This window comes from Phocoena sinus, chromosome 8 (genome assembly GCF_008692025.1).
Source record: "Phocoena sinus isolate mPhoSin1 chromosome 8, mPhoSin1.pri, whole genome shotgun sequence".
Taxonomy (NCBI): Eukaryota; Metazoa; Chordata; class Mammalia; order Artiodactyla; family Phocoenidae; genus Phocoena; species Phocoena sinus.
Window position 1 is genome coordinate 85730399 of NC_045770.1, and position 21682 is coordinate 85752080.

Genomic DNA, 21682 nt, shown 5'->3' on the forward strand with positions numbered 1-21682 from the left:
TGTTATATGGGGCAGGCAGGAGTAATAAAAGCACTTCAAAATTTAATTTTTTGATCATTCTTTAAAAGTAGTATTTGAGTTAGAGGAAATATTTATACAGTACCCTTATTTATGGTAATGAATACTATGAAACAGTGTAAAACTGAAAATTAAAAAAAACCCACTGAGCAGTCTGCACCCGTGCTCACGTGTGCTTGTGACCAAAGACAAGGAGGAAATAACAATTGAAAAGAGCTGGTACAGTGATCAGATTATAGATGATTTCTTTTCCCCAAATTTTTTATTACTTCTTTATGTCATCTTTTAAATGATAGTAGTAATGAGAAAAGTTACTTGGGTGGTGGATTTGTTTAATCTTAATTTTTTCAAATTGGAAGTGTTCTCTGTTCATTTTTTCAAGCATGGAACTTCTAATAGCAGCTCTTATTAATTGGCCATTTACCTGTGTTCCAGTTCCATTATGCTAAATGCTTTATTCACGTCATCTTCTCAGTCCTTATTTATTTATTTTTTTTGAGGTACGCGGGCCTCTCACTGTTGCGGCCTCTCCCATTGTGGAGCACAGGCTCCGGACGCGCAGGCTCAGCAGCCAAGGCTCACGGGCCCAGCTGCTCCGCGGCATGTGGGCTCTTCCCGGATCGGGGCACGAACCCGTGTCCCCTGCATCGGCAGGCGGACCCTCAACCACTGCGCCACCAGGGGAGCCCTCAGTCCTTATTTGTTAGTTCACAGTACAGTCTGGTGAGATGTGTGGAATAGTCCCCTTTTGAGGAGGAGGCTAAAAGGGGTTGAGTTCTTTGTCCAGAGGTACTAAATGGACATGCCAGGACTTGAGCCCAGGCCCAGATGGCTCCGAGGTGAGCCACCATGCAGCCCTGCCTCCTCTGGGCATGGAAGTTCAGAGGTGACAGGGTTGTCCTTGGCGAACAGAAGTCTGGTGTTTCATCAGGACGAGGAAAGTAGTTCTCTGTCCCCTCCTAGAGAGTTGATTTGGGACCTCATGCCCGATTGCCTTTGCTTTTGCTCCTAGCTACGAGGGCACTGGCCGGTCTCTGTCCCTCAAGCTAATTCAGCAGCTCCGTCAACAGAGTGCCCAGAGCCAGGTCAGCACCACCGCTGAGAACAAGACCACGACGACCGCCAGACTGGCATCAGGTACCCCTGGAGCTCTGAATGCGCCTGTAGTGCACAGCAAGTCACTTCACACTCTCCTGCGGGATCCTTCCCCTCATGACCACATGGGCGGTAACAGACCGTCTGACCATCAGGCAGAGAGGTTGAGTCCCCAAGAGGTGAAGTTGCTTTTCTCTGAGGAACAGCAAACCAGTGACCAGATGGGAGGCTGACCTGGGCCTTCTGGTGGCTAGATTCCTGTTTGTCACCATCTCAGGACATTGGTTGCATTGACTTAGAGAGATCCCCTTGGGATTGGTGTCGAGGCAAGTTGACATCCACCAGAACAATTTAAAACACTCGCTTTAAATTCTTGAGCCATATTTTGTGAGCGCCATGTGACAGAGATAGAGTAGAACATTTGCCTTGTTCTTGTGAACAAAAAGTATTTACTAGTTGTTCCTCACTGTGTGTGTGTGTTTTGTGGGGAACAGCGCGAACGCTGCATGAGGTTTCCCTGCACGAGTCGATCCGATACGCCCCTGGGGATGCAGTAGAGAAGTGGCTGAACGACCTGCTGTGCCTGGATTGCCTCAACATCACTCGGATCATCTCTGGCTTGCCCCTTGCCTGAAGCCTGTGAGCTGTATCCTCCTGGGTTCCATTTGCCCTGTGAAAGGGAGAGGGGGCAATGGAAGAGTTGAACAAAGGGTTTTGGCCTTTGCTTCATAGGCTGCTGCTCTAGGGAGAGGGGAAAGTTGAATGTGTTGTTGATTTCCCTTCTTTTCCTCCCTAATATGTTTCTGCTCAGAACCAGGGGCTCCTCTTCCCAGGCTGAGGGAAACCCACATATCCAGGTGACCCTTGGAAGTAGTGTGTCCTGTTCTGGGTTCTCTTGATTTGCTTTGGTTGCTTAACTCCAGATGCAGCTACTATGTTAATAGAGATACCCTCTTTTGCTACCACAAAGCCTCTGAGGTTTTCCTCCAACGGCTTATGGCCCTCTATGTGGCTTCTCATTACAAGGTAACTGCAGCTAGCCCTCGGGTGAACTTTAGCAGTGAATTCCAGCACTGGGCAGTGCCTTTTGACTCGGCTTTTTGCATGTTTTGTTACCCAGTGGCTCAGGTGACCATTCCACTGGGACTTGAACGTCCTGATGTTGGCAAGGTCCAGGGATCCTGCTGGAGGGGTTGCATTTCCCATTGTTGTTCAGGCTTGTCGTGGGCTCCAGCTTTGCATACAGAGTGTGAGATTTCTGCACGTAGCTCCATGTGTGGTAGCTGGAGAGGGTGGAAAGTTTTGCCCATTTTAAAAGGGGTACTTATATTTCTTGCCTGTTGGCTAAATGGATGGGCTGAGATGACATAGCACTTGTAATCCGGGGGCTGCTGTTTGACCTGAGACCAGCCTTATACCCCTGGGCTGTTTTTAAGGAGCAGTGAATGAGAATTTGGAATATTTGAAAGTCTTAAAAAGGCACATTGGAAAGGACACTTTTTGAGTGTCTAGGTAGCTTTTTTATGAACACCCTTTAAACGGAAAGCCAAAGCGTTGATGTCAGAAGTGGTGAGAGGTTGTCTTGAAATAGCAGCCTCTTATCAGGAAGAAGTTCGCTCCCCAGCTGTGAAGTATATAGCACTAACTAAGCAGGTCTCTGCTCCGGCTCTGCAGCCTCAGCACTCGTGGTGAGGTGACAGCAAACGTTGGAGGCTTAAGTCCCACTTAAGCCCTTACAGAGGGTCTCAGGCTGGCCGGCTATGGTGCTGGAAAGGCGCTTTGACGGGTTTCAGCACATCACCTGGCTCTGGGGAAGGCAGTTCTCCAGTCATGACTGTGGAGTAGCCTCTCGAGTGAGGACAGGATGAGGAGTGCTTCTCACTGACCTGTTGGTGCCCCACAGAACTCTCCCAACGATCTCCAGATGCTTTCTGATGCGCCTGCTCACCATCTCTTCTGCCTCCTGCCTCCCGTGCCCCCCACCCAGAATGCCCTTCCTGAAGTGCTTGCTGTCATCCAGGTACAGAAGCTGAGGTGTCCTTGTGGCATTGGTTTTGGGACCCACTTAGGCATCAAGGATTAGTGGCTCGGTAACCACAGCGCAGAAGGGGAAGCTGCTGATTCCTGGTCTCAAGCCTAGTGACTGGACGTATCCAGGCAGGCGATTAGGGTGCATCAAAGGAAACTACCACCCAGACAGAGACCCAAAGCCCCACTGTTCATGGATGGGTGAAAATCAGAACTGGCCACTCGTATTTTGACTTGCAGCTCCTAAACCAGCACTTTGTTTTCCTCCTTTATTACTGAAGCAGTACATGCTACTTGTAAAATTAGAAGACACAGATTGGGAAGATGTGTTTAATGCCTAGCCTGTATTTATGCATTTCTTTATCATTTTTCCTGTTCATAAACATGCGATCATAGTATTTGGTAATCTGGGTTTTTTTTTTTCAACGTGTCAGATATTCATAATCTGCGTAATTTTTAAGGCTGCATTGTATTTCATGACGTGCACATACGGTACTATGTTTAACCATCCTCCCGTTAGACCCTGGAGTCACTGACGTTGCACAGTTCTGTAGAGAGCCACGTGAGCGGCCTGAGCCTTAATTGATGAGCTCACATGTACACCATGTGTGGAGACCCTCTTCTAGTGTGGTTTTGCTCTCTGGGCCAGGAGGATGTCAGTATTCTGCCTTCTTAGTGAGGGTGTCAGGATGCCCAGGGGACACAGTAATGAAACTTCTCTTGGAAATGGATGAGTTGGTTACGGGGTTAAGCATGCGCTGGAGTGGAAACAGCCGGCCTAGTCAGAGCAAGGGCGGAGTGCTGGTGAGGTTCTGGGGGTGGGCTCTGAACCTGGAGCCGGCCTTTCTGTGTGCACTGTCCTGCTTCCCCAACAGGTGTGCCTCGAGGGGGAGATTTCTCGCCAGTCCATCTTGAACAGCCTGTCTCGAGGCAAGAAGGCTTCGGGGGACCTGATTCCCTGGACAGTGTCGGAACAGGTGATGTGCTTTCCCTGGTGTGTCTGAGCGAGTGAAGCTGGCAGTGCTGGAGACTGTCTTTTGTTGCTTAGTTACCGGCTTGTGTCTCCCCCACAGTTCCAAGACCCAGACTTTGGCGGCCTTTCGGGTGGAAGAGTGGTTCGCATTGCTGTTCACCCGGATTATCAAGCGGTAACGTGTCCTCGTGTGTGCTGTTATTTAAACCTGGTGTGCTGTAATTAGCTGCCTCCGTGTTGCTGGCCGCTCGTTGGGGCAGGTGTATGCGGTTGTTTAAATAGGAAGCTGGTCAAGGAGTAGCAGATCCAGGTCCCCCTCTGCTGTGGACGGTTCGCCCGGGGCTGGGGGTGGGTGGGCAGGATGATTGTATGTGCTAACTCTTTGTGAGGACAGGGGACTCGTGAACCAGATCTGCTTCCTGTAGTTACCTCCTGTCTTAGAAGTCCTCACCGAAGAGTTAGCCGTAGAGTCGTCAGTTCCGAGCTCGCTGATCTGTGGACCAGAAAGCATGCTCAGCCATCCTCACGTTCTTGACGGGCTGGACAGTGCGAGAGTGAGGGTCGTGCCATGCTAGGTCTTAAGGGTCTCTGCTTTGACCTTGTTGAGGGGTTTCATTGGTTCCCTTTGCGAAGTGCAGTTTGACCTGGAGTGAAGGCTTTCTAGAAGCGATACAGGGGCGTACGAGTGGCCTAGACACTGAGGACATCTCTCTTCCCTTTGCCCGTTTCCCTCCGTGTTTGGTCACAGATGGGCTATGGCAGCCGAGCCCTGCAGCTGCTGCGGATGTACTATGAGGGCAGGTTCCCTTGTCTCAGGGAAGAGGTCCTGGAGCCCTCACAAGAAATTCGCGCCGTCAGCAGTGAGGTAAGCGTCTTCTGGCCGAGCTCCTGGTTCCGGGGAAGGCCATCCTCTGGGGGTGGAGTACCATCAAAAGCTGTCCTGTGGTCTGGGCTCTGAGCAGGAGCAGCAGAGCTCCTCTCTGGCTTTGGAGAAGCTTCTCTTTCCCCAGCTGACACTGAGACTGAGGCCCTCGGGTCAGCATCATCCGCCTCACCTGGAGACTCGTGAAGAGCGTCAGCTCTTGACCCCTGCCCCGGACCTCCTGAATCCGAGGCTCTGGGTGGGGCCCAGTAATCTGCCTGAAGCTCCCAGGTGGTGCTGATCCACATGCCGGCTTAAGGCCACAGCTGTGCGGTCTCCTCCTCTTAGTACTGAACTCAGACTCAGGGAAGCTCTGTCTTTCTGGGTAAGAATGCTTAACGCTAGGAGCTGGGACAGCTTTTCACACGGGCTTATTTGATTTTTCAGGGTGTGCCTGTTCAGGAGGTGGGAAGGGGCTTATACTTAAGGTTTGTCACTTCCCAAGACACAGAGCCATCCGGTGACAGGCCTGCGTCTTCAGCGCCTTACCTCTGTCTCTGTAAATGCGTTTGGCATTTCTAAACCGTGTGGCTGTTTCCCGAATTCTGGGTTTTGAGCAGTGTGAGTCCGTGCTTGTCTAGGGGTTTGGTATCCTTAGGAATGATGACTGGACTTAATGGTGATTTTACATTTTAAAAACCAAGACACCTGTCCCGGTTTTTGCTGTGTTCGTCCAGAGCTTGGTGTGGCCAGGGGTGCTTGGGAATGTCATTAACCTTCCTCTCTCTCCGCTGGGTGGACGTGCTCTCCCCTCTGGCATCCTCCAGGCTGTCAGCTTGCTGGAAGAGGTCGTCACTCCCCGGAAGGACCTGCCTCCCTTACTTCTCAAACTGAACGAGAGGCCTGCCGAGCACCTGGACTACCTGGGGGTGTGCTACGGCTTGACCCCCAGGCTCCTCAGGTAAGCGTTCGCCTGCCCTTCCTCCCGCAGCATCCCTTTGGCCTTGGTGTCCTGAGAATGAGAGTCCTGTGGGCTGCGTGTCTGCCTTTGCAGTGGTGTCAGCTGTCCTGACGCCCCCGCACCGCTGCCCTCACCCCCTGCCCTTCCCAGCTCTGTGTGTCAGCCGCTCCCAGAAGGCACACGTGGTGACCTGCTCTGTATCGTTTGCAGGTTCTGGAAACGAGCTGGCTTTGTCCCTGTTTATGTGAGACAGACCCCGGTGAGTGAGGCGCCTGGCAGGGGAGGGTGGTGACAGGTGTGTCCTCGCAGAGCCCTGGCGCCTCCCGCTGTGCCCTGAGCGGTGCGTCTGTGCCGCCAGGAGGCTTCTCTGAATGCCCCCGGAGCAGCCGCCCCTACCGAGGGCCGCACGGCCACTCTCCCCACTGCACACTCTAGCGGCTTCGCGCTCCACGCTGAGATGGCGGAAGTGCACGTGGACTTGTTCACCGCGTTCTGGAATCCTGTCACTGGGGGCCTCCTCGAATTTGTATTTTTTAAAAACAGGAAGAAAAGTGGTTCTAGGGGAGGAGTGCATACCATAAGCTGGTATCTGAAGGAGGGATGCGCTTGTGTAGACAACACAGCCATAGAGGATAAAATGAAGATGAGAGAGTTAGTGGCTGTCAGTTCATTAAAAAAAAATTTTATTTAGTGCGTGCACTGAATCAAGTAGTGAGCAAGACAAGCCGTGAAGCTTATTTTCTAATGAGGAGAAATAGGCAGCAAAAAAGTGAGCAGACGAGAAGTATTCAGATAGTGACGGTGTAACGAGTGGTCAGGCTTCTGAGGGGCGACCTTCCAAACTGCAGCCTGAATGATCGGGGGACCAGCCATGTGACAGTCCTGCCTGCAGAAAAGTGAGCGTATTCAAGCAGGGGGCACAGCAAATGTGAGGACCTGAGGCAGAAAGGAAGTTGGTGATTTGAAGGAAACAAAGGGCCAGTGTGGCTGGAGGGACCTTGAAAGGAAAGGGTGGTGATTCACAGCGGGGCAGGTGGGTCTGGGCAGGGACTCTGCGCTCCCTCCCCGTTCAGGTGGAGGGAGGGGTTAGAGGGAAGGTGCTGAGGCTGCCGTGTAGACGATGGACGGTGGCCCGTGAGTAGAGGCGGGGAGGTGAGCAGCTTGGCTGGGGAGGACATGGTGAGGGGAGAGAAGGGCCAGATGCCAGGGGTGTTTGGGAGGTGAACTGAGAAGAGTTGAAGGATGGGGGTGTGGAAGGTAAGTGAACAGAAGCATCAAGGGTATTTCTTTGGTTTTTGGCTGGAGAGACTGGCTGAGAAACTGGGTGTTGGAGGTGCTGTTTCCTGGGATAAGACTCAATGGGAGGCTTCCTTGGTGGCGCAGCGGTTAAGAACCCAGCTGCCAGTGCAGGGGACACGGGTCCGAGCCCTGGTCCAGGAAGATCCCACATGCCGCGGTGCAGCTAAGCCCGTGCGCCACAACGGCTGAGCCTGCGCTCTAGATCCCGTGCGCCACAACTGCTGAGCCTGCGCTCTAGAGCCCGCGAGCCCCAACTACCGAGCCTGCACTCTAGAGCCCGCGAGCCACAACTACTGAAGCCCGCGCGCCTAGAGCCCGTGCTCCGCAGCAAGAGACGCCACCTCAATGAGAAGCCTGCGCACCACAACAAAGAGTAGACCCCGCTCACCGCAACTAGAGAAAGCCTGCGCGCAGCAACGAAGACCCAAAGCAGCCAAAAAAATAAATAAAATAAAATAATAAATAAATTAAAAAAGAAACTGAATGGGGTAGGACCAGATTTGGAGGTGGAAGTGGGAATTGTTTTTGGCATAGTAAGTGTGTGATGCCTATTAGACAGCCAAGTGTGGAAGTATGGAATAGGCAGTTGACTACAGGAGTCTGGAGATCAAGGAAGAGGTCGGGGCTGGAGACGGAGATTTGAGAGTCATCAGCATACTCTTAGTAGAATATACTCTCGGGGTCAAGGATTGTTTTGGTGCGGGGTGGGGTGGCCTGTTTTCTTCACAGCTGTAACCCCAGCAGCTAATAGCATCTGCTATGTATAGTACATGTTCAGTAAATACTTTTGTTCAGTGAATAAGTATTTAAAGCTGTTGGAAGAAGGGGCTGAGAATAAAGAGGGTGAGTCCTTAGACTCTGCAGCATTTAGAGGAAAGAGTCAGGAGACACAGCAAGGGAGGCTGAGGAGTAGCCATGATCTGTAGGAGAAGGGCAGGGGCTGTGGTGTCAGAATCCAAGAATAACGAGTGTTTCAGGAAGGGGAGTCATTGCTGTCAGAGAACAAGTAAGGTTAGGACAGTTGACCATTGGATTTGTCGGTGTTGGTGATCGGAATAAAGGCAGTTTCAGTGGAGTGGCGGGATCAACCTGACCGGAGAGAATGGGAGGTGAGGAAACAGACTGAATACACGATTCCTACACGAGGCAAAGGGAGCAGAGGAATAAGGTAGCTGGCGGGAGATAGGAGTCAGGGCGGGTTTGTCAGCCGGGAGATTCCAGAACATGTTTGTTTGCTGCAGGGTATGATCCTGTAGAGATCATGCAGATGCAGGTGAGGGGGGCTGATTGCAGGACTACAGGCCTGGAAGAGGCAGGAGGGTAGGACCTGGAGTGCAGGGGGAGAGGTGGCCACCGCATCCCTCACAGCAGGAGGGAAGCAAAGAGTGGGCACAGAAGGTATTGGTCAGCTGGTGGAGTTGGTGCTGGGAGGATGAAGAAGTTCTCCAGGTCAGTATCCAAGGGTGGCACCCATCTGAGAGTTCAGAGCTGGACTGATGAGGACCACTGGGTGTGTGGCTGCTTCCACGCGGGCGGGAGCAGCTGTAGAGGGGCTGGGTCCTTGTCAGTGACCCTGGCCTGGACCATGGTGCGTCCCTGTGGTCTTGTACTGTGCAGTGCTTGTTTGTGACGTGGTGGTGGCCTTTTGTTACTTGAATGCCCTTCTGTTGAAATCCATTAGGTGTTTTTATGGTGTTGGGCTTTGTGGTGGTTGTGTAGTAGAAATTAAAAAACCTGTGGTTACTGCTTTAGTACCTAAAGGAGCCTGCACTTGCAAACCTGTTGCCAGCAGGGGTCTTGCCGTGCTTGTTTCTGGCCATGCAGTTTTTGCTGCGAGCACCCAAAGCACGTTGATTGGATCATGTGGAGTTTAAGCTGTAATGCCTCCCGGTTCAGAATCTGACCTGACGTGAGCAGGGGCTCACAGCAGAAGACACGCTCCGAAGGTCTGAGCAGCTTTGCGCCATCGCTGGGGCACCTGCTCGGAGGTTGCAGGGCAAAGTGGTCTCTGGAAGCTGTCGTGTAGGCAGTGGGCCCTGCGAGAATGAAGGCGAGGACGCCTCTCCTGCTGGGGAGGAAGCAAGGGCCCGGGTAAGCGTGCTTGCCCTTCAGCAGTGACAGGTCCTTCATAAAAGGGGGTCTTGGTGCCAGTTAGGGATCTGTGTTTCCCAGAATGACCTGACCGGAGAACACTCGTGCATCATGCTAAAGACGTTGATGGACGAGGATGAGGCCGACCAGGGCGCCTGGCTCTCTGCCTTTTGGAAAGGTGAGTGGGAGTGGAGGTGGAGGGTGGCCAGGTGCAGGCACAGGGGCCTGCAGACCTCTGACACTGTGTGGTTGAACCCCGCAGATTTCCGAAGGCGATTCCTAGCCCTGCTGTCCTACCAGTTCAGCACCTTCTCTCCTTCCCTGGCCCTGAACATCCTTCAGAACAGGAACATCGGGAAACCTGTGCAGCTGGGTGAGCTGGTGGGGCGGCCGGAGGGCTGGTGGGGCTTGGTTGTGTGGAACAGGCGGTGGGCATGTGGTCCAGGAAGAGGGCTGGACTAGGAATGGAGGGACTGGTGCCAGGCCTGCGCCTCCCCCATCCCCTCTGCTCAGCAGGCCCCGCGCCGCCTCAGGGCCGCTATCGCACACTGCCCTCATGACAGGACTTGTGGGGGAAGGACTTGGCTTTAGAGGTGTAAGTAAGGCCTACAGCTGGTCAGTTGTGGAACCTGATCTAAATCCTGTGAGCTAGGGTAACTAGCTCAATTCTGAGGCTCCGTTTCCTCATTCATGAAATTGTAATAAGGATATGCTGTCAACCTTCTATGGCCAACACAAAAAAAGGTGTGAGGGATCATCAGTGTTAAAGCCGTGGGGTATTTTTTCCCTCTTGCTAGTTACATGTACGTATACCCTTTTTTTGGGCCAATTATATTTTGGTGTAAAGATCTGTCGAGCTGGGTGGAGCATGCCTGTTTTCTGTGAAGCTGCGTCCTGAGGAGAAGTGACGAAGTGGGGAAAGTGTTGCATTCCCCTAACCCCAGGGCACGGGAGCCTTTCTTGGTCTGATGTGTTGGCGTGGAACTCTGAGCAAGGGTCACACACCATCCGTCCCCCTCCCTGCGTGGACCAAGCTGCCTCCCCTTTGCAGGAGGAGGGTCAGGGCGGCCCAGGGTGGGCAGGCACTTTTAGGTGACTCCTGCCCGGCTCCTGCTGAAGGCCCAGTGGAGGAGCAGCTGTTGGGTGCCACCTGGGGACTGTTGTGAGTGCCATCTGGGAATCTCGTCAGACCCTGCAAGGGCGTTGGGCTCACCTGACTCATCTGGCTCTGTCGCATGTCCAGCCCTGTGCCGGGAGGAGCTGGAAGCACTCTTCCTCCCCTATGACCTGAAGAGGCTGGAGATGTATTCACGGAACATGGTTGACTATCACCTCATCATGGACATGATCCCGGCCGTCTCCCGGATGTATTTCCTGAACCAGCTGGGGGACCTGGCCCTGTCCGCTGCCCAGTCGGTAGGTCACCTGCTGCTCGTGCTGGCTTTGTGGAGCAGTTTGTGTGCTGGGTGTCGGTCGGATGCTCTGACATAACTTCGTGGTGCTGATGGGGGGTAGTGGTCTCACCTTTTACGCGTGGGGACTCGGGCTTTGCAGTTGAGCTGTGTGCCCAGCAGTACATAAGCAAGTAGAAGTGCTGCAGCCTGGACCCACGTTCTTCCACCCCACCACGTTGCCTTGATTCTTACTCTGCTTCATCAGAGGTCCAGGAGCACCTTGTACTTGTAACGTAGCCATAAAGCAGCTATTTGCCGGGATAAGAAGTTAGTTTGGAGATTTCAGGAGGAGGGAGTTTTCCTAGTGGTTTCAGTAACAGGATGAATGGGAAGATTCCACAATAGTGTCAGTCAGTGTTTTGGTCAAGAGAGTGTAACTCTGGTTCTTGGTGTGGTTTTAATGGGCAAAAGCCTGCCCTGGCAGCCACTCCAACAGATTCTCCGTCCCCCAGGCTCTTCTCTTGGGGATTGGCCTGCAGCACAAGTCTGTGGACCAGCTGGAAAAGGAGATCGAGCTGCCCTCAGGCCAGTTGATGGGACTTTTCAACCGGATCATCCGCAAGGTTGTGAAGGTAACCTCAGCTGAGGGCAGGGCTTTGGCCTGTGTTGAAAAATGTGTCAAGCCCACTCCCTGCCCCAGGATGCAGAAAGGTTAACATTTGGCTGTGTTTGCCGCAGATCTCCACACACACACACACACACACACACACACACACACACAGATACGGGGAACTCCAGCTGGATCTGTAACGTTCCGCGTTGTCTTGCAGAGGCACCCCTGATGGGAGTGTGACATCCCAGTCGGGGATCTCCTGCTCCTCCCGTGAGCGTGTGTGCCCCTAAACCGTGCAGGGCGCGTGCTGAGTGACTTGGTAACGAGTGACTGGGCCTCTGCTGCTCCTTCATCTTCTGCTTCTTGGCCTTGGTCTTTTGTAGCTGTTTAATGAAGTGCAGGAGAAGGCCATCGAGGAGCAAATGGTGGCAGTGAAGGCTGTGGTTATGGAGCCCACGATGAAGACGCTGAGTGACGACCTGGTACGAACACCGAACGTCCTCCTCCCCTATAGGAGGGTCCCCGGCGCTAGTGTTCTGGGGGTGTGAGGGGCGCGCTCCCCGAGTCTCCCTGCCCCTCGCGTGCCCACCCAGCCCTTGACGAGGCCCCCTGCTGAGTGCGTGTGCGAGCTGGCAGTCCGGCAGCTGCTGTTGTGATCGTTTAGGTTTAGGTTTGATCGGCTAGGTTTTCAGAAGGCACGTTTTATGTTCATACACACTGAGTAAGAGCTGCCTCTAACGCTGTGGGAGGGAAATGTGCAGAAGGAGAGGCCTGCTGGTCGTCGCGGTCACGTTCTGTCCCCTGGCCTTTCCCTGCCATTTGTCCCCTGCCTGACTCTGACCTACTATCTGTATGGGACTTCGACCACAGGACGAAGCAGCAAAGGAGTTCCAGGAGAAACACAAGAAAGAAGTGGGGAAGCTGAAGAACCTGGACCTCGCTCAGTAAGGCCCCTTGTGGGAAGCACGGAACCTCTGCTGGTTGCTTCTGATTCGCTTCCTGGGTGCCCTGGAAGCTGTGTTTCATGGGATCATTTTTAGAAGCACTAGCCGCTAAAAACCTCCTCATTGACTAATTGCATAATTTTGAAGGATTTGTTTTCCCCAGATCAGCTCTGCCACTATGGAAGTCATGACTTGCAGGTTGTGTTCCCGAGATCCCTTGGGTCCCATGTCATGCCCCGGGCCCCTTAGGGAAGGGGGATGCTGATCCATGAGCATCCAGTTTCAGTGGCCACTTTTTAATATTTGGCTTTTGATGTGAAATTGTTTGAAGAAAAGATCCTACTGCCAACGAACCAACAAGACCCCTTGTTCTAGAACCCTCCATGCCCCGGAGATTGCAGTCCTCTTTGAGCTGCAGCTATAATGGTGGTACCCGCCTGGTAGATTGATGTGAATAACCGCTCCACAGACTTGGTGGCCTCTGAGCCTCTTTGACCTGTAGTCCCGTTGCCGGGTCATTAGTGATGGTGGTTGTTGGATGTGAGCTGGAGGCGGCCAGGAGGTCCGTGGGCAAAGTATTGAGCTCTGCACACAGCTTTGCAGCATCAAAGCCTTGACTTGTCAGGACTGCCAGATCCCAGAGAGGTGGGGCGAGGTGGGGCAGACATGGCCCAGTCCAAGGGCGTGTGGGCTGTGGAGGTGGCGGTGAGCAAGGAGATGCTGGGGGTGACAGGAGGCTCCTCTGGTGGGCGGGTGGACGGTTGCTGAGAGTCAGGTGGCAGAAGTCAGGCAGCTGCCTTCTGTGCGGATCGACCCCTGCTAGCAGGCCTGACCGTGCTTGTTCCGGTGAAGTTCCTGTCCCCTGGAGCTCAGCTGCACGCCTTTCCCCTGCTCTCTGCTGTTCAAATGCTGGGGCAGCTCGGCCTGGCTTTCGTGGTAGGACGTGTGTGATGAAAACGTTGCCACTCTCTTATTTTCTTTTAAGCGGCCTTCTCTTCTTTTGAGCAGGCTTTGATATTTCCCTTTATTTTTTAGATACATAATCCGTGGGGACGATGAAGAATGGAATGAAGTTTTGAACAAAGCCGGGCAGAATGCCTCAGTTGTCAGCCTGAAAAGGTGAGGGGCTGGCATACATCAGGCAGGCGAGGCATTCTGGCCTCTCTGCTTCGCTAGTAACTTTCTCTAGGAAATAGGAGGTTGGAGCAAAAGCTTTGAGGAAAGTCACTATTCTTTCCTTTGAGGGATGCTATTTTTGTATCATAGCTCCCACTGATCAGGCAGGGCCATTGCTTAGGCCTGGATCTCTGCATCCCCTGTATTCTCAGACATGCCAGGGAGACAGGCTTGAGAACAACAGCCTTGGAGTTGCCGCTACCTGAGCACTTCCTGGGGGCTTTAATGCAGCATCCCCTTCATGCTCTAAACAGAGGTGGCTTTTTTCTTACATCACTGCTTTATTTATTTATTTTTATTGAAGTATGATTGATTTATGTGTTAATTACTGCTGTACGGAAAAGTGACTCAGTTATACATATGTATACATTCTTTTTCATATTCTTTCCTATTATGGTTTATCACAGGACCTTGTTGTTTATCCATTCTGTATATACCGGTTTGCATCTGCTGATCGCAAACTCCCAATCCATCCGTTTCTCACCCCCCCTCCCCCTTGGCAACCCACAGTCTGTTCTCTATCTCTGAGATTGTTTCTGTTGTTTTGGGTTTTTTTCAGGCTTATTAGGCTTGACCTCTCTAAACTCACCCTTTCACTCTATCCCCTCAAACCTGGTTATTATTTTGCTTTTTTAATAGGGTTTTGTGTGTGTTATACACATATATAGTTCAATTTGTGTATGTCTTTTTTGAAACTTTCCTTGATAAAACACACAGCTTTTTCGTTATTTGTGCTTTTTTAAATTGCTGTGGCCCTGTCTTTTTCCCAGATTTGCTCTATTGATCTCTTTTTTTCCCCCTTAATATTTATTTATTTGGGCTGTGCTGGGTCTTATTTGTGGCATGCGGGATCTTCCTTGCAGCATGCAGGATCTTTTAGTTGCGGCATGCGGACCTCTTAGTTGTGGCATGCAGGACTCTTAGTGCGGCACGCACGCTGGATCTAGTTCCCCGACCAGGGATCGAACCCGGGCCCCCTACGTTGGGGGTGTGGAGCCTTACCCACTGGACCACCGGGGAAGTCCCTGTTTCTGTTTCATAGATAGGTTTAATTTGTGTCATTTTTAGATTCCACACATAAGTGGTATCATACAGTATTTGTCTTTCTGACTTGTTTCACTTAGTATGATAAACTCTAGTTGCATCCATGTTGCTGCAAATGGCATTATTTCGTTCTTTTTTATGGCTGAGTAGTATCCGATTGTATATCTGTACCACATCTTCTTTATCCATTATTCCTCTGTTGATGGACATGTAGGTTGTTTCCATGTCTTGGCTATTGTGAATAGTGCTGCTGTGAACATAGGTGTGCATGTATCTTTTTGAATTATAGTTTTGTCTGGATATATGCCCAGGAGTGGGATTGCTGGATCATATGGTAATTCTATTTTTCGTTTTCTGAGGAACCTCCATACTGTTTTTCACAGTGGCTGCACCAACTTTACATTCCCACCAGCAGTGTAGGAAGGTTCCCTTTTCTCCACACCCTCTCCAGTATTTGTTATTTGTAGACTTTTTAATGATGGCCATTCTGACCAGCGTGAGATGGTACCTCATTGTAGTTTTGATTTGCATTTCTCTGATAATTAGCAATGATGAGCATCTTTTCATGTGCCTGTTGGCCATCTGTATGTCTTTGGAGAAATGTCTCTTCAGGTCTTCTACCCATTTTTCGATTGGGTTTTTTTTTTGTTTTTAAGTTGTACGAGCTGTTCGTATATTTTGGAAATTAAGCCCTTGTCCATCGCATCATTTGCAGATGTTTTCTCCCATTCTGTAGGTTGTCTTTTCATTGTGTTTATGGTTTCCTTTGCTGTGCAAAAGCTTGTAAGTTTGATTAGGTCCCATTTGTTATTTTTATTTCTTTCTATTGGCTTGGGAGCCTGACCTAAGAAAACATTGGTATGATTTATGTCAGAGAATGTTTGCCTATGTTCTCTTCTAGGAGTTTTATGGGTATATCACTGCTTTAAAGATGAAGTAACTGAGGCTCTCAGGTGTTAAGTGACTTCCCAAGAAGCATATAGCTAGTAAGAGGCAGAGCCAGAATCAGGACCAGGTTTGTCCACTGCAAAGCCCAGAGTTTTACCTTCCTCTAAGCCAATGGTTCTCAAAGTTTTGGATCTCAGAGTTCCTTTATATCATAAAAATTATTGAGGACCCCAAAGGGCTTTTGTGCGTGTTTTATCTATCACTGTGTCCCACTTTTTAGAGGCACAGATGTAGAGAACAAACGTATGGACACCAAGGGGGGAAAGCGGGGGTGGGGGTGAGGTGGTGGGGGTGGTGGGATGAACTGGGAGATCGGGACTGACATGTATACACTAATATGTATGAAATAGATAACTAATAAGAACCTGCTGTATAAAAAAAATTAAATTAAATTTAAAAAATTTCCCATTTTAGAAATGAAAAACTGAGAAATTAAAAAAAAATGTTGGGCTTCCCTGGTGGCGCAGTGGTTGGGAGTCCGCCTGCCGATGCAGGGGATACCGGTTCGTGCCCGGGTCCGGGAGGATCCCATGTGCCGCGGAGCGGCTGGGCCCGTGAGCCATGGCCGCTGAGCCTGTGCGTCTGGAGCCTGTGCTCCGCGGCGGGAGAGGCCACAGCAGTGAGAGGCCTGCGTATCGCAAAAAAAAAAAAAATGTTTATTCATTTAGAATTAACAGTCATGGACTCATTATGGGTTTTTTGTTTTTAAAAATACCTTTTTCATAAAAATTTTAGTGAGAAGAGTGGCATTGTTTTACATTTACATTTTTGTGAATCTTTTTAATATCTGGCATACTAGAAAGCAGCTGAATTCTGTCCGCTTCTGCATTCAATCTGTTGTGCTATCACACATCTTGGAGCCTCTGGAAAACAAAACAATTGGGAGAGAAGGAAAGTGGAAGAGGCAAATAATGTATTAGAATTATTATGAAAATAGTTTTGACTTTGGGGCCCACCAGGAGGGGTCTTGGGGGACTCCAGGACTCCCTGGACTACTCTTCAAAAACCTTCGCCCTCAGCTGCTTCTCTGCAGAGTGGTGTTTGTAGATAACGGTGGTTCCGTGGGGCGGCACTTTCACTGGCGTTTCCCTTGGGAAGACAGTGAGGCCTCCCCTGCCCTGGGCCTCTGGAGATGAGGCTTCCACAGCTGGTTTGGGGGTTTGTGGGAGGGTGAGTTCTTGGCATTGCCATAAACAGGGTCCCCTGAAGAGTTTATTTGGAAAGAGGAAATCTTGTGACTCTACGAACCATAGTTCCCAGAAATCAGATAGTTTCTGTCTCCATAAATCACTGTGCTACCTGGAAGATTCCAGCCTCATTTTCCTGATGGTCTCTGATGTGGCACAAAAGCCCGCTATCAGTGTGTCCTAATTTCTGGTTTGGACAATATGGCAGATGCGGCCCAGGGCACGTGATGGCTGCGTATTGAGTGTGGTGGCTTTGAACATGGCCGGATCTGGGCCTGGTGTGGAGACGGCCTGGTTGTGTGCTCCACAGAGCTCAGTCTCTCCCACTGTTGGTTTGGCTGTCACTGCCCCTGAGGAGCCATCTGCATTACCCAGTCTGTGTGGCCATTCATGCGCTTGAGGGGTCTGGGGAAACGTGAAAGCTTGCGCCTCTGGAAGTAAAAATACTGGTAACTGTCATTCCGAATTCTTTGAGGCCTTCAGTTTTCTGAGCAGTCACTCCATTCAGGTGATGTTAGGTCTCAGGACAGAACTGCACACCCTCCCCTTATAGGGAGGTGTTTGTTTCCAGGGCAAAATGACACTGGAGAGAATCTTTAACCTATAAGGGGAAAGGAAGGTGGCCATTTGCCGAGCTATTCTCACATTAATCTATCTGTGAGGAACCTACTGGCCAGCTGAAATGTGTACCCGAGTTACTATTCCTTTGGGTTTTCTTCTCATTTAGGAAAAATAAAATAACACATCAAAAAGTATTGTATGGTTTTCCTGGGAGTTTTCATGCTGTGTATTATGGACTATCCTCAGTCAGTGGGATAATATGTCTGGTTTCCAGGGTAATCCTTAGTGGTAAGTGGTGGGAAGGAATTTTCCTTGTAATGCCTTAGATTTTTCTTAAAGTCGTGGGAGGGGGGAGTGTACAGATTTCAGGAGTTAAGCCGTAGATTTGTTCCTCCTCAGACTGAGAGCTTGGTCAGGGCAGGAGCTGGGTTGGTGTGGTGTACCCCCAGACCCCAGCACGATGCCCTGTAGGCCTGCAGAGGACATCGCTGTGTGACTGCACGTTCTCACATCACGTTTCAGATGGCGGAAGCCCTTTTTCAGACAAAGCAAAGCAAGCTTAAAGCAAAGCAGTCTGAGAGGTTACAGATCCAGGCATGCTTCATTCTTTCTCTCTCTACTACTGTTTTTTTCTTCTCCAGTGACAAGAAAAGGAAGTTGGAAGCCAAACAAGAACCCAAACAGAACAAAAAGTTGAAGAAAAACAGAGATGTGAAGAACAAAAAAGATACAAAACTGAAGTGGAAGAAATAGTGGAGAGGAACTTGGGTGTCGGTGGCTGACTCGTAAGGAGATACCCTGACTTTCTGAACTGTCTCTGGCTGCACTGAGTGGCAGCTGACTAGACTATTAAAAGCAGTCACTTCTGAGTGGGTCGGCTTAGAACTCGATGCTTGGCCATCCTCCGGCACCGTTTCTCCTCCCCCCAGTCCAGGCCTGTCTCCCCATTCGTTCATAGTTTGCTTTGGGCCCAGGTTTTTTGGTTCCTTCTCGCACGTGTAGAAGCCACGCTGGCTCTTGTTCCTTCTCAGGCGTCTTCTGGGGATGTTCAGGAGGCTGCTGGGGGAGCACCGGGGCCTCTTGTTATGAACTCGTCCAAACTCCCTGGGGCCTGGAGCCGCAGAGGCTCTAGTCCAGCCAGGACTGGCGTCCTGGGACCCACACTGCTGTGTGCCGTTCCTCTCCTGGCCCTGGCAGTGGCCCAGAAAAGCCTGAGTTCTTAGGAGAGGAAGGATATGACATCTGAGTCCCCAATACCTGGTATTTCATCCATTTGGGAAAAAGTGTTGGGAAAGACCCTTTTGCTAGCAGGGATTGAGGGGGTTAGAGAATCTATTTTTAATAAATTATATCCTAGAAAGATCAGCTGCCTGTGTGCTCGTCAACTGAACGTAGGTGGAAGTTGCACTTTGCTCATTTCTTTTGGTGGATCTTGGCTGCTGGTACACTTGGGAGGGTGCTGGCATCAAGGCCGAGGGTGGGCAGCGTGGCCAGGGCTTACGGACCCAGGAGCCCATGGGAGAAGTGGCCGTGCTTACCGGTGCTCACTGTGGTGGTTCCGAGGGACTTGAGATGGCACCTGGAAGCCAGCGAGCTGGGCCTCTCCTGCCTAGCTCCTGTCAGGTCGTTTGGTCCTCTCCACAGAAATTATGTGGTGGCTTCATGTGTATTTTGGAATGTTTGATGGTGTCTGCTTTCCAGTCCTTGAATCTGATACCATTGTTGTTGAAACCTTGACCCTGCATCCCCAACCAGGGATCGAACCAGGGCCCCCTGCAGTGGAAGCGTAGAGTCCTAGCCACTGGATGGCCAGGGAATTTCCCCTCTGCTGGTCCTGTAGGATTGTTCCTCATCCACGTCACCAGGTGCAAGGAGAGCTCAGAGTGGAAGTCAGTTCCGTCGCGCTCTGGTTCTGATCCGCCTTTCTCCCCGCTTTCCGCATGTGGGTTAATGGCGATCCTTCGGAGCTCGCTGACCGTGTCAGATTTCAGCTTCTGTATTTTTCCTTATTTTAAAAAAATTCATGTGGTGGCCTTGGTTACTGATCTTCCTTGGTTTTTCATAGACTTTAAAAGGACTGGTCCTCTGTGAGTCCAAATAGATCCTTTCCTCAGCCCTGATAGGTAATCTGGTTCCTAGAAGTCTAGCGTGTTGACGGGGAAGGAAAGGGAGCTTCTGGACCAAAGAGGATTAAACGTGCAACTCCCAGGACAGATGGCCATGGGGAGACAAGCAGATTCTGACTGCGTACCTGGGACTACCGCGCCTTGTCCCCGTAGGCGTAGGGCTTTTTGTCTCCTGGAGCTGCAGACCCCCTATTAAGTCTGAAGGAAAGTTTAGAGATGAAAAAAAAAATTGATCCATTTTTCTCAGGTGAGTGCCTGAGACTACCTTTCAAAGAGGATTTTTCTTAAGGAGAGTAGCTGAAAAGCAAAGTCACAGCCCCAAATGGTCTGAGCCGAGTGGCATCTTAAAGCTCTCCAGCCACATCGTCCCACAGCTGCAGGACCCAGATCGGCCGGGCCCTTGCTCGGCCCCATCTAGCCCCAAAGCCCGTCCTCTGATCTGCTCCAGGGAGCCTTCCTGGCCTTGACACTGGCTCTGCCTGGCCCTTGCTGTGACCTGGGGCACACCTCGTAACCCAGGTTCACATCTTTGTAAACCGCAGGTGGTAATGACAGCACCTCCCTCACGCGGGCCGGCCTGAGGAGCTGAGAACGGTGCCTGGCCCTGCAGCAGGCACTCACCAAGCCTCTCTGGGTTCTGTGGCATGTGCCAGTATAACCTGGGGAGCTGCTCCGTTACCCACGAGCGCTAAGATGGGCTGGATGAGGCCTGGCTGGCTTTGTTCTAAACCACAGCCTGTGCTAGAAGAGGCCCACCAGGGCAGCTAGGAGCGTGCGCTTTGTAGTCAGACCAGGCCAGCTCTGTATTCTCTGACAAGCCTCTTGACTGACAGCCTTTCCCTTTGCGCATGAAAAGGAAGTGAGCATTTCACCTCCTATGTACAGTCTTGGCCTTTTTATTTGCAAAGCGTGTGTGCCTAAACAGGTCTCTGCACTTGGTGGTTGTGATCTTGGGTTCTCCTCCAAACCTGAAAAGGCACGCCTCCCCCAGACCTCACCATCTGGCCTCCAGACAGAGTGACATCTGTAAAGCCCGCTGTCTCAGGAAATCTCACTTGCAAAATGAATTCAGATAGGCTGCCTATGGATGCTGTCACCAGCCTGGGAAAGAAGCTGAAGAAGCCTGAACAAAGAAGAGTCCTCAATGGTCTCCCCCCCACCCACCCCGCCCCCCGAGCTGGGAGGGGGCCAGTACTGGCCGGCTTCAGCGCTTCCAGTGCTCGTCTGTCCCCCACAGTCCCGGAGGACTCCGGGGTGACCAGGAGATGCCACAAAGGGGGCTGTGAGGCTGGGGGAGGGGAGGAAATCAGTGACCGTCACCTTGGACAAATGTAGACTCATTATCAGAGGCCATTGCACCAGCCGCTCCGAAGGCCTGGAGGGGGCGGGGTTGGCATCCCCAGGGCCTGAATAGGCAGTTCAGACTCCAGACGGCTGCCCTCCACTCTGTAAACAACTGGTGAAAGTTGAAAGGTGGTGTGGATTCTGCAGAAGGGTGGGGTGGCAGGAAAGGGAGATGCTGAAGCTTTTCTTGTGTGGCTTCTGCTGAGGAGAAAGCTGTGATAATCCGGCATCTGGATGCTATCGGGCAACCAACCGGCAGGAGCAGAAAGGAAAGGGAAGTATGAGGAGGAGGAAAGCAGGGGGCCGGACACTGCTGAGGAGGGCAGGCTCGGCGTGGGCCTTGGTGGCTGGACTCGGGCTCCCTCTGCTCTGGATGGCTTTCCTGTGGAGATTCCGGCTGAGTTAGCCCAGCTTTCACTGCCTGCGGGGCAGCTAGAGTAGAACCAAGTCCCCCTTGCTTTTCAGGGACTCCTGCTAAGGAGAAGTTCATTGTCTTCTTTGGCTGCCGACAGCCTGGAGCAGGCAGCGGACGAGAGGTGCCCCCATGCTCCGGAGCAGTGGCCCGACGAGGAGGCCCGGCCGCCGGGGCAAGTGAGGTGACCAGACACACCCCCATTTCCGTTCTAGTCCTCCTGGCCCCTTGGAGAATGTCTGATTTTTTTCTAATTATTTAAGTGCCTGCTTTAGAGCGTGTTTCTGCTACACGCAGGCTCAAAAGGGTCCCACCCCTCCCTTATCTCACCTTCCCTTCAACCGTCTGCCCCCCAAAAAGAGAAAATATGGCTGAGCTCCCATCTGGAGCCAGGTGCTGACTAGATCTTGCCTCTTAGGCTGCGTGCTTGACTGAGGCACGTCCTGCAGGGCTGGGGGACTTGTGGGGAGGGTGGACACGGACCTTCGCGGGGGATCCCCTGCAGGTGGCGACTGCTGGGGAGGGACCACCCCGCAAGCTCCCTCAGGGGCCTCGGACCAGGAGGATGGTGCCGAGGGGCGCGTCTCCTCCCCAAGGCCCCCAGAG

The 21682-nt window shown here is 51.7% G+C and overlaps 1 protein-coding gene across 1 annotated transcript in view; it reads left to right on the top strand.

Annotated features, from left to right (window-relative positions):
- The window catches only part of NAT10 (N-acetyltransferase 10), a 34002-nt gene extending 15443 nt beyond the window's left edge, over window positions 1-18559 (top strand). The window contains 18 exon segments of the mRNA XM_032640679.1: window positions 1031-1155; window positions 1608-1732; window positions 1734-1759; window positions 2043-2139; window positions 3017-3133; window positions 4017-4118; window positions 4215-4289; window positions 4863-4979; window positions 5804-5937; window positions 6148-6196; window positions 9409-9505; window positions 9590-9700; window positions 10571-10743; window positions 11234-11353; window positions 11718-11816; window positions 12205-12278; window positions 13314-13397; window positions 17836-18559. Coding sequence (XP_032496570.1) covers window positions 1031-1155; window positions 1608-1732; window positions 1734-1759; window positions 2043-2139; window positions 3017-3133; window positions 4017-4118; window positions 4215-4289; window positions 4863-4979; window positions 5804-5937; window positions 6148-6196; window positions 9409-9505; window positions 9590-9700; window positions 10571-10743; window positions 11234-11353; window positions 11718-11816; window positions 12205-12278; window positions 13314-13397; window positions 17836-17947 — 1837 coding nt within the window. The 3' untranslated portion in view covers window positions 17948-18559.
- Window positions 18560-21682: the final 3123 nt, after the last annotated feature.